Source organism: Crocodylus siamensis, chromosome 2 (genome assembly GCF_052110815.1).
Source record: "Crocodylus siamensis isolate JL-2025a chromosome 2, ASM5211081v1, whole genome shotgun sequence".
NCBI lineage: Eukaryota > Metazoa > Chordata > Crocodylia > Crocodylidae > Crocodylus > Crocodylus siamensis.
This window is the reverse complement of record NC_143396.1, coordinates 85,397,651-85,411,414: the sequence shown is the minus strand read 5'-3', so window position 1 is coordinate 85,411,414 and position 13,764 is coordinate 85,397,651. Positions and strand designations below refer to the sequence as shown.

Genomic DNA, 13,764 nt, shown 5'->3' with positions numbered 1-13,764 from the left:
GTTTAGAATCTAGTTCCACAATTGGCAGCACCAAGTTTTCCTTTGATAAGTAGTATTATATGCCATATTGTTATGGAAGGTCAGAAGAGGTTTAGGACCAGATTCCACTTATTAAGCACTGAAATGACACTTAGGCCATGTAAAGACATTACAGTTTTACTGGTTTAAGTGATTGGAAACTGATCTATACCCATAACAGAAGTTCAATAAACAGGTTGATTTTAAAATGGCAGAATCTGGTCCAAAATTTGTACCCCGTCTTCCCCACACCAAAGGGCAAATGTGTATTCTGTTCACTACCAATCTAAAGTACGCTGCTTACAGAAAAACATACAACATGGGTCAATTTTTCCAGGGCTTTTTGAATGTCTGAACATAGCCATAGATTTCATAGACATTTGGACTGGAAGGGACCCCGGAGGATCATCAAATCCAGCCCCCTACCCCAGGGGCAGGAAGTCAGCTGGGATAATAGGATCCCAGCAAGATAAGCATCCAAGTGTGTCTTAAAGGCATTCGAAGTGGGTGCTTGAACTGCCTCCAGCGGCAGTTTATTCCAAACTTTGGGGGCTCAGACAGTGAAGAATTTCTTTCTTATGTCCAGCCTGAATCAGTCACAGTGGAGTTTGTGACTGTTCGATCGTGTCATCCCCTGGGGGGCTCTGGTGAACAGACGTTTCCCCAGATCCTGATGAGCACCCCTGATAAATTTATAGGTAGCCACCAGATCACCCCTGAGCCTGCGCTTTTCCAGGCTGAAGAGTCCCATGGCTCTCAGCCTCTCATCACAAGATCTGTTTTCCTGACCTCTGATCATGCGTGTGGCTCTCCTCTGCACCCTCTCAAGCTTCTCCACATCTTTTTTGAATTGTGGAGCCCAAAACTGGATGCAGTACTCCAGGTGCGGCCTCACCAAGGCCAATTACAACAGGAGAATGACGTCATTGGGCTCATGTATATTACCATTCCACAAATGTACCGTAATCCATAAATGTATTGGCAGATTCAGGATCAGCTTAGATTACATGACAACTAAATTAGAACTGTTCACATTTCATTAATAACATATCCAAATAATTGATTACTTAAATGTTTACAAGGCTAGAAAGAGAACTTGGGTGTAAAGAAAGAATAGCTCTTTCCCTCAACAGTTAATATAATTCTGATATATTAATGTGGAGTATATATAAGAATTTTTGTTCAAAATTTTGAAGGTTTGTGATCAAATTCTAATGTCACAGAGGTTAGCTCAGTATAACACAAATGAATCCTGTGCCTCTTAGCACTAATATTTTTTCAGGCATTTGAATATACTTCTTTACTACTTGGAAATTACTTGTTAACACAACTGTATACCTATGAGCAGAGGTAGAAATCTGTGTGATAGTTAAGTGGGGAGGAAAGCATGTTTGATTAGAATTGAAAGGACAATTTTATATTTTGGGTGAGATAAAACAACAGTGGGAAAAAAAACCAACAACAGGGAAGATTACTTTTCTATTTTGGTCCTTAAAGTAGAAAACAAATGTGTGGATCATTGTATCTTGATTTCACATTTCGGAATTGTAAAGCACAGCTTGTTTATCAGTTTGTCAGGGAGAGTACCAGCTGGCTAATTAAGTGAATCTAATTTAAACTAATGATGTAGACCCTCAAGATAACATACTAATGGCTGGCTGAGACTGCCGATGATACTTAACTGTACTCCTGAGGTGTTACAACATGACACTGCTTCAGCTTAGTAGAACTTGCTTTTCTTTTTGAACATAGACTATGGGACCAAGTTGTTTATTAGCAATATTTTAAAGCAGCAAGATAACCCCTGAAAAAGGTCATTCACACTTTATAATTTTTTTTTCCGTAAGTTAAGTGATTTCCCATCTAAAACAATATCTAGACTAGTGTGCTGTTTACTTCACTTCCCTGTCTTAAATTTCCATGAAGCTGCTTCACTCCAAAAGTCTGAATAGCTAATACCTATGTTTACACAAGAATGCTTCCTATTTGGTGATTCCCCAAGTTTCCAGTCCTGCTTAGGAGCTCACTTAACAGACCACAGGACAGAGACAAAACAGTTGCTGTTATAAAATACTTTGAAGGCAAGGCCTATTATCCTGTACATATACATGCATGAGTATTGTCCCACTGAAGTCAAAGGACCTGCCCACACTTAAAATTACATATACACAATCTGCATTATTGGGATCTAATTTATTTGTAACTCAGAATGTCCAGTGTAGGACTCTCTTAATCTGGTAAGAGCTATATCATCTTATTCTTATATATGTACATCAACGGTTTTGTCTTCATTGCTTATTTTTATCAGACAAATAAATTGAGGTGTCCAGAAAATTTATTTAAAAAAAAAATAGCAAAATGTGGAAAATAAACACATGAAGCAAACTAATAATAGATTCATCATAGTGAAGGGGAGGGGGAAGAGAAAACCCCCCAAAATACTTCAGCATAAAAGTCTGCCTAAAAGCTAAAAAAAGGGTTTTTAGATGGCTTATTAAAGTTTCCTTATTATAGAAACTTGATAGCTTTTCATTATGGAATCCACTACTCCCTCAAAATTTCAAGCAAGATTTTTTTCACATTAGATCCTGACCAGACCACTTCTCTCTGCCTAGCACTAATCTTAATTTTTGCCAAGTATAGATACATTTTTCCTTGAAAAAAAGAGTTTAAATTATGTGAAACGTATGAATAATCATTTCAATATGGAACTAACATATTACCAGAGAAAAGGAGCATATTTTAGGAAGTATGGCCTTTAGAAAGTGCATCTCCAACAATGTTTGTATTTGACCTTAATGACAGTGGAAACAATCAGTTAGGACTATGCTTTGGTTTACAAACAAATTACTATGTAGTTCTCAACAGCCTTTGATTTCTTGCACATGGCTAGGATAGGAAATTGGACTAATATAACTAACAATTCAGTTCTGACTTTCAGGTGGGAAAAATCCTGATGTTGTGAGAGGAGGGGAAGAGGTAGGGAAGCTTTTTATAGATTACTGGCATATTCTTGAATGGTTATGAGACCTGACTGTTTTTATGACTTTCTATGGTACATGTTACATTTTGCATGCAATTTGAGTGTTAATCATGCCATAATTAGCTACATACCATGCATGCACTGTATTTATGCCAATAGAAAATGGCAAACCACATGATAATTCACAAAAATATTTAACATTATAGCTAGATTGTATGAACCATACATTGAACATCTAACATGCTCTATCATCCTAATGATAACAATCAGATGACTGTCAGCATTGCGAACTGGGCAGCCCCTGGTTTGGAATCGGGATGGGTGCTTCCCTGATCCCAATGTTGACAAGGCTAATTTTTGGCATTGGGTTATAGACTTGCCAGAACCTGGACCTTTAAGATCCTTGATCTAGAGGTCCCATTCTTTAAGACTCATAAAGGTGCCAAGTCCCAGTGAGCCTTAAGGCATGAGACAGCTTCTGTGCCTGGGACACAGTCCTCTTCTACCTGATCTTCAGGATTGGACAGGGGACAGCTCTGGGTCAAAATGGAGATCAGGGCTTTCTGGTGCCCTATTCTGGTGCTTTACTGTGTCTGGATTTTTCACCAAGCAACCCTGTGGCCCAGGACAAAGCTGTCCCCTGCCCAACTGGTGGAACTGGGTTGAGGGTAGGCTGGGTCCTGAACCTGGTTGCCTCCTGCTCTAATCCCAGAGCCAGCCCCAGGTCCCAAATCCTCTTTAAAAACAGGTGTGCTGCCAGGGATGGGGGAGCTTTTCCCATCCCCAGCTGCACATGCCAGTTTAAAGAGACATCTGTCATGAGCAGTGGGATGTAAGGAGCTCTCTCATCCCAACTGTATGTGCCAGGAAAGGCTCTCTGATGGGGCTCACAGTACCCCAGATCTTTAAAAAGTGGCTGTGTAGTTGGGAGCCCTACTTCTACAAATGCTTTTTTACATTCCCAGCAGACCATGCAAGTGGCACCTGCAGAGAGGGGAGCTCTGGGTACAGCTGGGAAGCTTGGAGCTTTCCATTCCCCACCAGCTGCATGATGCAGGGCTCCCCTTACTGGCAGCTAGAGGTCATGCAGTTGGAGTCCAAGGAATTTTCTGCCCCATCCCCAGAACTGTGACACTTCCATGTACATCTGGCATAGCAGATGTTGTTTTCAGAAATGGGACAGAAAATTCCTCACACCCCAATCACACCACGGTCTTAACATCTGCTAGCAGTCTAGGGCACTGCATGTAATGCTGTGAAAAGTGTCAAAGGACATCAAATGAGATTTATTCCAATTCTGAAAGCCATCTGGGGATCAGCAGTAACACATTAAAATGTTTGGTACCCACAAACTATTTCATATGTAAGTTACATGGCATTTTTCAGTGTCCTTGCTTTGATAAACAGATCCCATATGATTACAGATGTCAGTGTCTTAACAAAGTTTAAGCTTTTCAGCTGGAGTTTTTTTGGTACAGTTGCTTCTCATAGCTTTATTGCCTATCTTACTCAATGTCTTAGGTATCTTTTATTTATAGATACATTTTGCTGAATTAGGCACTGTCAAAGTTATAAACCTTGTCAGGCCAGGCCTCTCTTGGTCTGCTATATGGTACCATGTAAACCAGTACAGCCTATCCCATGTTTGGATTGTTGTTGACTAAATCGGTACCCCCATCAGGGCTAGTCTGGGTGAGGAGGGTGTGTGGACACCCAGCAGAACTAAAAACAAACACCTGTCAAAGGGTGGATGAGCTCCCTGTGAGCCAATGGCCATCCACACCTGGAGAGGAGATGGGCACTGCCAGTCCCTCTGTCTAAACAATTACCAATGATGCACAGAATCTAAGGTACCTCAACAGTCACAGTGGCCTCAGGACTGACTTGATTTGACTTGAAAGTTATAGAAAGGCAGACAAGAACCAACACAGCTACAGCCTATACCCCATAGAAAGGAAAATGTATTTTTTTGCTCTTATCTGCATTCCCTTCTATTGTCTAGACCAGTGGTCGCCAATCTTTTTGGCAAGTGTGTCACAAGTTAAATCCTGTCCCTTCCCTGAGTGCTTGATAGAGTACGCACTCTGGGGCACTGGAATAGAGGCAAGGCTGATTGAACTTTTGGCTGTATGGAGCAAAGAAGAAGTGGGGCATTGCTTCAATAGAAGATTTTATGAGCCAAAGCTAGATTAATTTCCCTGTCTCCACAACTACCACAATTTTATATGGCATATGAGGATAGAAATACCTTAATTTGGCAGTGGCTGTGGGGGTGTGGGAAGGATTAATTTGGCTCCGCTGATCTGGAAGCTGGATCCTCCTGCCTCCAACTCAGTGCCTCCCTCTACTAAGTATCTAGGGGTCTTGTGCAAAACTTAGCATCTGCCTGTAATACCCATGATACCCATGCTGTTGGTCAGTCAGCCCAGTCCTGACTGAAACCTCGACTTCCAGATTAAGCTGGCCAGACTGGCATGAACACTGATGCATGATCTGAGATGGTGGACCACATATTAACATTATCATTGTGCTTGATACAATGGGAATTTTCCTTAGAATTCGATTGTTTCTTGTAAAAAAACTAAGGCCTGCAGGGAAATTCATCCTGGCAGATTCTCAACTAAAAGCACCATGGAATCTGATGTGTTATCCCAATAACTGTGCTTCCATGTGCAGCATGGCAAGAAGTGTGATTGTGGAACTGGCAATCAGGTCCTCATCGTACCATATTGCTCATGAAGGGGGAACCAAAGAACCCCTCTCCCCTTTACCCCCAACAAAGCTGGGAGCACAGATTAGTTGACGGCCACCCCCAGTCTTCAGTGTACACCACAGCCCATGACTCTGATGTGCTCCTGAGGAGTGCAGTGCTCCTGCAGTGAGTCCCAATCAGCTGCCACTCCCAGCCTCTGGGGTGCACTGGATTTAAAGGTCCTACTGAAGGCTGGGAGTGCATATCAGCTGCTGATCCCAGCTCCTGGGGTATATTGGAGCCCTTGACTCTACTGCACAACTGAAGCTGGAAGCAGCATCTGATCAGGGCTCCCAGGCTCCTGGCACAGCTGGAGTCACGGGCTCTACTGCACCCTTGGGGCTGGGAGTGAAGATTAGGTGATCTGTGCTCTTGGGATCCAGGATGCAGCAGAATTAAGAGCTCTGCTGTGCTCTGGGGGTTGGAACTGCAGATGTGGGAGTCTTTTACTCTGCTGATCCCCAGAAGTTGGGAGTACAGAACACTTAATTTGTGCTCCCAACCACAGGGCTGGACTGGAGCCTTTGACTCCACTGTGCCTGGCAGCTGGGTGCGATAGCTGATCACTAGGCCTGTGCGAATAGGGAAGTATTTGATTCAGATTCAGATTTGGCCAATTCGGAGGACAATGATTCAACTTGGAGATTCAGATCACTGTCCTGACTTGATTTGGCTGAATCAGATTCAAAAGATTTGGCGCTGATTCAGAGAGATTTGGTAATTTGGATCAGCCAGGAAGAGACAGGCATGTCCGGGTGGCTTCTCCAGCTGTGCCTGCCTCTCCCTGCGTTGGGGGAGTTTTGCCAGCACTTCCAAAAAAAGCCCCACACACAACAGCTGCAGCAGAAGCTGTGGAGGCTCTGGGGCCTCCTGGCAGAGTGCCCCCATACAGCCCCTGCTTCCTGATCACCCCCACCCAGCCCCACCCCTGATGGTCACCCCGCCTGGCTGCAGCAGTCTGGAAATAAAAGAAAAAACCCACCAAAAAACCTGCACTCACTGGCAGTAGCAGTGGCTGTGGGGGCTCTGGAGCCACATGGCAGAACCCCACTGAACAGAACCCACTCCCTGATCTCCACCCCCAGCCCCACCCCCAATGGCTGCCCTGCCCAGACCCAGCATCCCAGCAATTAAATTAAAAAAAAAATAGCTCTGCACTCACCAGCTCTGGCAGTAGTAATTGGGGGCTCATGGCAGAGCCCCCCTGCACAGTGCAGGGCAGTTGGGGGCAGCAGGGATTGCCCCCCCGCCCGGTACCTGTGTGGCAGCTGCTCCATGGCATGGGTGCAGCATGGGTTCTCAGGGTGCTGCATACTGTCTAGGAGCTGGGGCCACTGGGACTGAGTGGTACCAGACTCTGGCCAACAGGTGGAGCCACCCCAGCTCCCGGACAGTGTGTGGAATCTGTAGCTGCCACGCAGGTGCTAGGCAGGGAGTGGGGAATCCCCTCTGGCCCCCACTACCCCGTGTTGCATGTGGGAGCTCTGCCACAACCCCTCAGAGGCCCACAGTGGCAGCTGCCAGTGCAGGTGAGTGTGGGGCTTTTTTTGTTTGCTTGTTTTCTTAAGTGTTGAGAGGCTGGGCTGAGCAGGGGATGCCAGCAGCCTCAGCTTTTAAATCTGCAATGTAAAATATTAAACCAAAAACCCAATTATGCAATTTCATAAATCCACAATATATGAGTACCTCCAATTTATGCATTTTTTTTTTTTTTTTTTTTTTACTCAAGAGCATAATATACTGATTCCACAGGGTATTTTACTACTTCAATGGTGTTATGATTTCACCCTTTGGCTTTACCTAAGTAATGAGATTAACTAATTTCAGAATCAAGAAACTGTCAATTTTCATCAGCAATTTCAGATTTTAAATCTGCGACACCATAGCCTGCCTGTCTAAGCAATTTTCAAAATATAAAAGATGTTTTTGTTTCATTCTGTTCAATAATAACTTCTGTCTCTCTTTTCAAATAATTTTTTTTTTCAAAAATTACCAAAAACATCTTAACATTGGTTATCAATTTTTTTTCCATTTCAAATTGTTTTTGGTAAAGGAAAAAAGAAACCCTTGCACCTTTCTGGATATTTTGATAACGTTTTCAGTAACATTTGTGATATGAACATTGCCACAAATGAAGTCTCTCTTCTTTAACCAAAAACCAAATTTAAAAAAAAAATCACTAAATATTTTCTAAAATACCTTTCTCTGATTAAATAATTAAATTGAAAGATTTTAAGATTTTAATGTAATAATCAGTATTGATGTGCTGGTTAGTGCACTAGCCATATATTACATGGTGGTAAATATAACAATTAGCTTTAAAATGCAACAGTTTTTAAAATATGTAGCTACCTAAAATGGGAAAAATAAATCATAGCTGTGTTAAGTTTAATAATAGTTTTAAAGCCTGGGTACTTTTATGATGATTCCATTAATTTTTATAATGACAGTTGGCTATTCTAGAAAACAAATTGGATTTCTCTACAGAATAAGGTTTAAAAAATCCTTAAATTTCAGATGAAAGTTTAATTAATCATTTACACTGGGATTTTATTATATATGAAAATTACATTTGATTAGAATATTTGTTTTATATATGTATTACATTATATAGAGTGCGAACCCTTCAGACTCTAGACATTTGTATGATTAAAATTTAAATCTGAACATCCACTGTGAGGTCACAGACCCCTTCTATTAATTTCACATATAATAGGGATGAGGGAATTGCTAACAAGTTATGAGGCTTATTCATTAACTGGATTCAAAGCTCCAAGCATCAGAATTAAATTTATTTCAGGCTGTGCTAAATCTACTTTTGAAACAAGTTAAAGATGATTTTACATGTTTTGAAATCTTCTGCAGTTAGAAAATTCCACTGAGAGCAGAAGATTGTTGCCAATCCTAAACTGTGCGCCTGTAATTCACTGACCTTTGTTGCAGCTGAAAGCAAAATAAGGCTAATTTTCCTGGTCAAATGCCAACAGTCTAAAAGACTAAAGACTGTATACTGAAAAATAATCCACTGTATGCATCTGATTTAAAAATGAAAAATGGACTATAACGTCTCTTTGTATAACCAGACTGAAATAGAACCAGTAAAGAAACTGACTGTGATTTTGCCTCTTGTAAATTGTATCTGTCTTGTAAACAGCTGTAAACACTAGAGATTTTATCATTTAAATAGTATCTTAATATTGTGATATTTAAGGCTCATGAAGTTCATGCTATTATTTTCAAAGCATATACAGACATTTTGCTCATTTCATATATCTGTTGATAGACGGCTGTGCTAATTGTCATTAAATAAAATAATCCCATTGAGCTCAAAAGAAGTACGATCTCAAGGTCTGTAGTAATCAGAGTCTTTTCATTGTCCTAAATGGACATATATATTATGCAAGTAAAAACTATTGAGTCATTGACATCAATTTGAGTTGAGACAAGGGCCCCAGAACTAAACTACAGCAAAATATATCCACCTTTGTCAAACAAACCAAAATGCAAAACTCTTTGTCAATAGGGAAAGATTCTCCCCTGCCAGAACCATTGCACAGTTTATGAAAGCCCAAAGGACCTGGCAGAGCTCTAGATTAAACTAAGGAATAACTGCCCAGTGCAAAGTACCTTAATCTATCCTACAAGAAGTCCCTTTCCTTGGAACAGCTGGCCTGGAATTTTCTTAATAAAATATGTTTTTTACAAGAAAAGTTCAGGTCTCCAAAATGGAAACTTCCAGGAAACACAGTGGTTTCAATAAAAGTTTTTCAGGAAAACTTTCAGAATCACAGATGGATCAGGACAACTTTCCAAACCTAGCAGCCAGTAAAGACCCATTTTGTTAGGGTGCTTCTCTGAATGTGCAAAAAAACAAATAACAGAAAAACTATCTGGTTCAGATAAAGGATTCAAGTCCAGGTATTGTTCATCTTAAGGGAGGGTCCTCACTAGCACATTAATGGATTTTGGAAGGTGAGGTTAGGTTGGGTGGAAGCAAGGCAACATTGCTGAGCTCTGTGGGTATCTCACAAAGTGCTTCTATAGAAAGCCAGGGACAGTCTGCCATAACTTATGAAGTGCTGCAACCACCTCCACAAGAGCCTAGAACAAAAAAGCATGAACTGGCTTAAAGTCACCTCGCTTCTCATTTCCACTGATCTTCAGAGTCTTCCACTATGTTTTTTAAATGCAGGTGTTTTTTAAAATGTGTGTTTAGAATCTGTTCCACTGGGGCTTATACATCATTCAACACCTTCAATTGGAGCTTCTTTAATCGATTTACTTATTTTTAAAATCATTTGCTGGCAAAATACTCTTTCAACCATGGAATTCTATTTTTAAATGTCAGTAAGGCTTTTACTTAGAGCTGAATAGGGAACGTATTGACAACTTGACAAAATAAAAATGGTATTTAAAAATTGTACCATATGCATGGGAACAAAACAAAAAAGACATAGATTTTCCATGGGGGGTGAGGGGGGGGCGACAGGGAGAAGCCATATGGCAACCATGTGGCAGTTAAGGCCCCTACCCAGAATATACTAGACCAACTTCAAAGCCCTGCTCTGCCTGATTCAACAAAATATTTGATCTTCTCACTTCCCTAAATCAAAACTGCTGATGATTTTAGGGTGTCATGTTCCTTTCAATCTCTGCTGTTGAAACTGTTCCACTTTGTATAAAATACAAAATATTCATTAGCGCTATGATTTTTATCTTGGTCTCCCACATTCAAAATGAGTGACATAACCATTGGTTTATGATGTCAGTTTCTCTCTTATCCAATAAACAGGGTGGAGACACAGGGTGGACAGCTCCAACAGCAGATATTATTAAGAGAGACAATTTTGACACTGGGAACTGTGGTCACAATGCTTAGGACCATAACTTTGGATGCAGGACTTCAAGGGTCAAATCCCTATGATAATGGCTATAATTTTTATATGAAAGTGTGCTATTTCCAATGGGGATGACTGAATGATACACACTATAAAATAATCAATAGCCTGTTTTGCCTCATTCACACCACCAACATGAATTTTCATTTCAGCCACCAAGGTTAGTCCTTTAAACACTGGATTGTTGGTAGGTGTCTTGTCCTTTAACTGAAAGTCCATCCTGGACATTTCCTTTTAAAACTCAAGTTTCACACATCCATGAAAAGTTTCAGATTTGATGACTACATTTTCCAGTGAAAAACAATTTAACTGGAAACTATGCAAATGGTTCATTCACCTAATTTTTTCACATTTATAAAGTTCTTTTCTGATCTTTTCTCCTTTACTAACTGCCTCTAAATGGAGAAATAGTGAAACCGACAAAATAAGTATTATTATCAAATAACCAAAGGGAAAACACTGGTAAAGAATCATTAACTTATTTCAGATAGAGGCAGAAATTACACATAAACAAGTATAAGTGATCAGAAACTGGTTCAAACCTGTAACACAATGCACGTTCAGTACACATAAACTGCTTTCAAAATGGCTGATACTGGTTTAAACCTGGATGGGTGTGTAGTATCAGACTTAACTGATTTAGGTTAAATCAGCTTATTAAGCTTCTGTCCCAAATCCCCTCCAGATTCAAGTTGTCTGTTCCAGCTGAGCAGAGAAGAGTGCTCTAAGCACCACCCAGCTTCTAGCCTAGGACACCGCAGGCATGTGGCTGCATTTCTGGAATCAAAAGGGAATGTTCACATGCTTATCAGTTCAATCTATGCAGCATAGACTAACCTGTCAAGATTGAATCAATTCAGCTGCAAGCTTTTTTGTCTGCCTGTACTTAGCCATAATGTTCAGTGTTAATTGTAGACAGCCAAGTTCAAATAGTTTTTGGAAAACAGTGTCCATTGATCATCATCAGTGATCCCTCACAGGAGTGATCATCTTTGACCATGAGGGATCGCTAACAATGATCAGTGAACACTCTTTTTTCAAGGTATTCTAAATTGGCTGTCTTAAAAAAAATATAAAAAACTGAAAACACGTTATGCATGCAGACTTAATTTCCAAATTTGGAAGAGGTACCTGCACAACTTTTTGAGACTGTACATCAACAATGAGCACTCTATCCAAAGTGGGCTGAGTCACATAAATGAACTTGTCTTTTACGTTAACAGCAGACGCCCACACACACCGTTGAATAGTATCCTCTGTAGCCTTGGGGCAAACTTCATCCTGGAAGCCAGAAACAAAAACAATCATAAAAAACAAACAAGGGAGAGAAAGATAAATGAAAATAATGAAAATGTGTCAGCCTACACAATGATAACAATAATAAAAACACTTTTCAAACTATTTTATACCATGGTTTTTTTCCCAGGTTCTAATACAAGGTAAAAGTACATCATTTCATCGGAGAAAAAAAAAAAAACCCCAAAAACTTGTACATCATTTTAGTGTTAAATCCAATAAAAAAATATTTCATTTAGATTTTTTTCCACAAAAATATTATGGGTAAAATTGGAAAAGTCAAAGTCAAAGTCTTATCAGCTACAATGAGATTAGGATTTAATTCTATGTATTTAGCTTTCTATTTCCAAGTGGAAGTCTTGCCTGTACCAAAATAAAAGTTTAGTCATATGAATATATTTGCATGCCAACAAGTCTTCTCTTTGCATTAAGGTATATTATTCCATAGTACTCATCACCCTTAAGATTTATGCAGAAAAGAGAAGTACCATAGGTTAATTTTTCTATGTGCCGCTAGACAAATCTACTCAAGACCATCTACTTCATATTCTTAGAGACATCTGGAAGCCACAGGAACATTTTGGAAAAACTTTCTGCTTAAAAATATACAGTATATGTTAATATTTCTATTTTTCTTTTTCTCCCTTATTACTAGGGACAGTTTAATCACATCAGTATTGCTGTTTGCTTAGCATTCATCTACTGCTTATTCCTCACAATCCTCTGCTTGGCAAAACATCACTGGTTGCTGTGGTAATGATTATGGTATGTCAGGGGATGATGACATCACATGAGGAATAAACAGAAGGAGTTGATGAGCTCTCAGCAAAAATCTGTTTTCTCACATAAAGCTGCTTTGGGAGAAGGGGAAAAAAGCGACATACCAATAGAAGTGGGACTAAGTAGTTCCTTAGTTTTTTTTATGGAGCACAAAATGTATTTTAATGCTAACTTTTTTCTAGCCTCAAGATATTTTGATGTTTGCCCCTCCATACATTTGATAGATTCACACTAAATCTTCACGTGTCAAAGTGAGAAACAAATCAATTTTCAATCTGAGTAGATCAACCTACTTGTACAGAAGGTCAGTAAGCATTACCTTTTGCTCTATGGCTGTTATATTTCCAGAGACAGGAACCTACAAAAATCACTTTAATGGAAAAATGGTCCTGAACTCTAGTATCTTGATACAGCATCTAATACATGCAGTTTGAGGAACTTTCACGAAGGCAGAATAAGCTGTCTTTTGGAATGGTTATACCATTGTGAAAATCCAAAAGAAAAGAGAATAAATAGTTTTTTCTTTTTAAAAAAGGGACGTGCATGATAGAGGAAACTGTTCATTCCTTTTACTTTTTAGAGCAGTTTGCCGTTGTGTAAACAGTTCTAATATAAGAAAGGGCTTAGTCTGTGTGTCTGTCCATAACACTTGTGGCCAACTGTGCATACACTGCTGAGAGGGTGGGTGGTGATTGGCTGCATGGGCCCAAGTTTGAGCCGCTGACAGAAAAGTTTGTGGAGAACACGCTCCAGCTGCCTGAGCAACAGGGCTTCCCCACTCCTCCCTACCTGAGCGCAAAGGTGGGGGTTATGGTGCTCCCCACCACCCATCCCCACTGACCCCCCAGAACAGCCGGCAGGGAGGAGGAGGTAGTAGGCAGGGAGGGAGGGAGGGGAGCGGGGTGGGAGGAGGCAAAGGGAGAGGTCACAGTAGTGGTTGTTATCAGGGCTGGCTGGTGGGGAGCAGGGGAGGGGAGCAGGAATGGATCCCTGACAACAGCTGGAAGGAAGGGGGAGGTGGCAGGGAGGGAGGGAGG

At 40.5% G+C, this 13,764-nt stretch overlaps 1 protein-coding gene across 2 annotated transcripts in view; it reads right to left on the bottom strand.

The window, feature by feature from the left end:
• Positions 1-13,764, bottom strand: part of FSTL5 (follistatin like 5) — a 597,279-nt gene that overhangs the window by 44,739 nt on the left and 538,776 nt on the right. For both annotated transcript variants that reach the window (XM_090036262.1, XM_090036263.1), the window contains one exon: positions 11,783-11,932. In XM_090036262.1, the coding sequence (XP_089892388.1) occupies positions 11,783-11,932 (150 nt within the window). The remainder of the gene's footprint in view (positions 1-11,782; positions 11,933-13,764) is intronic.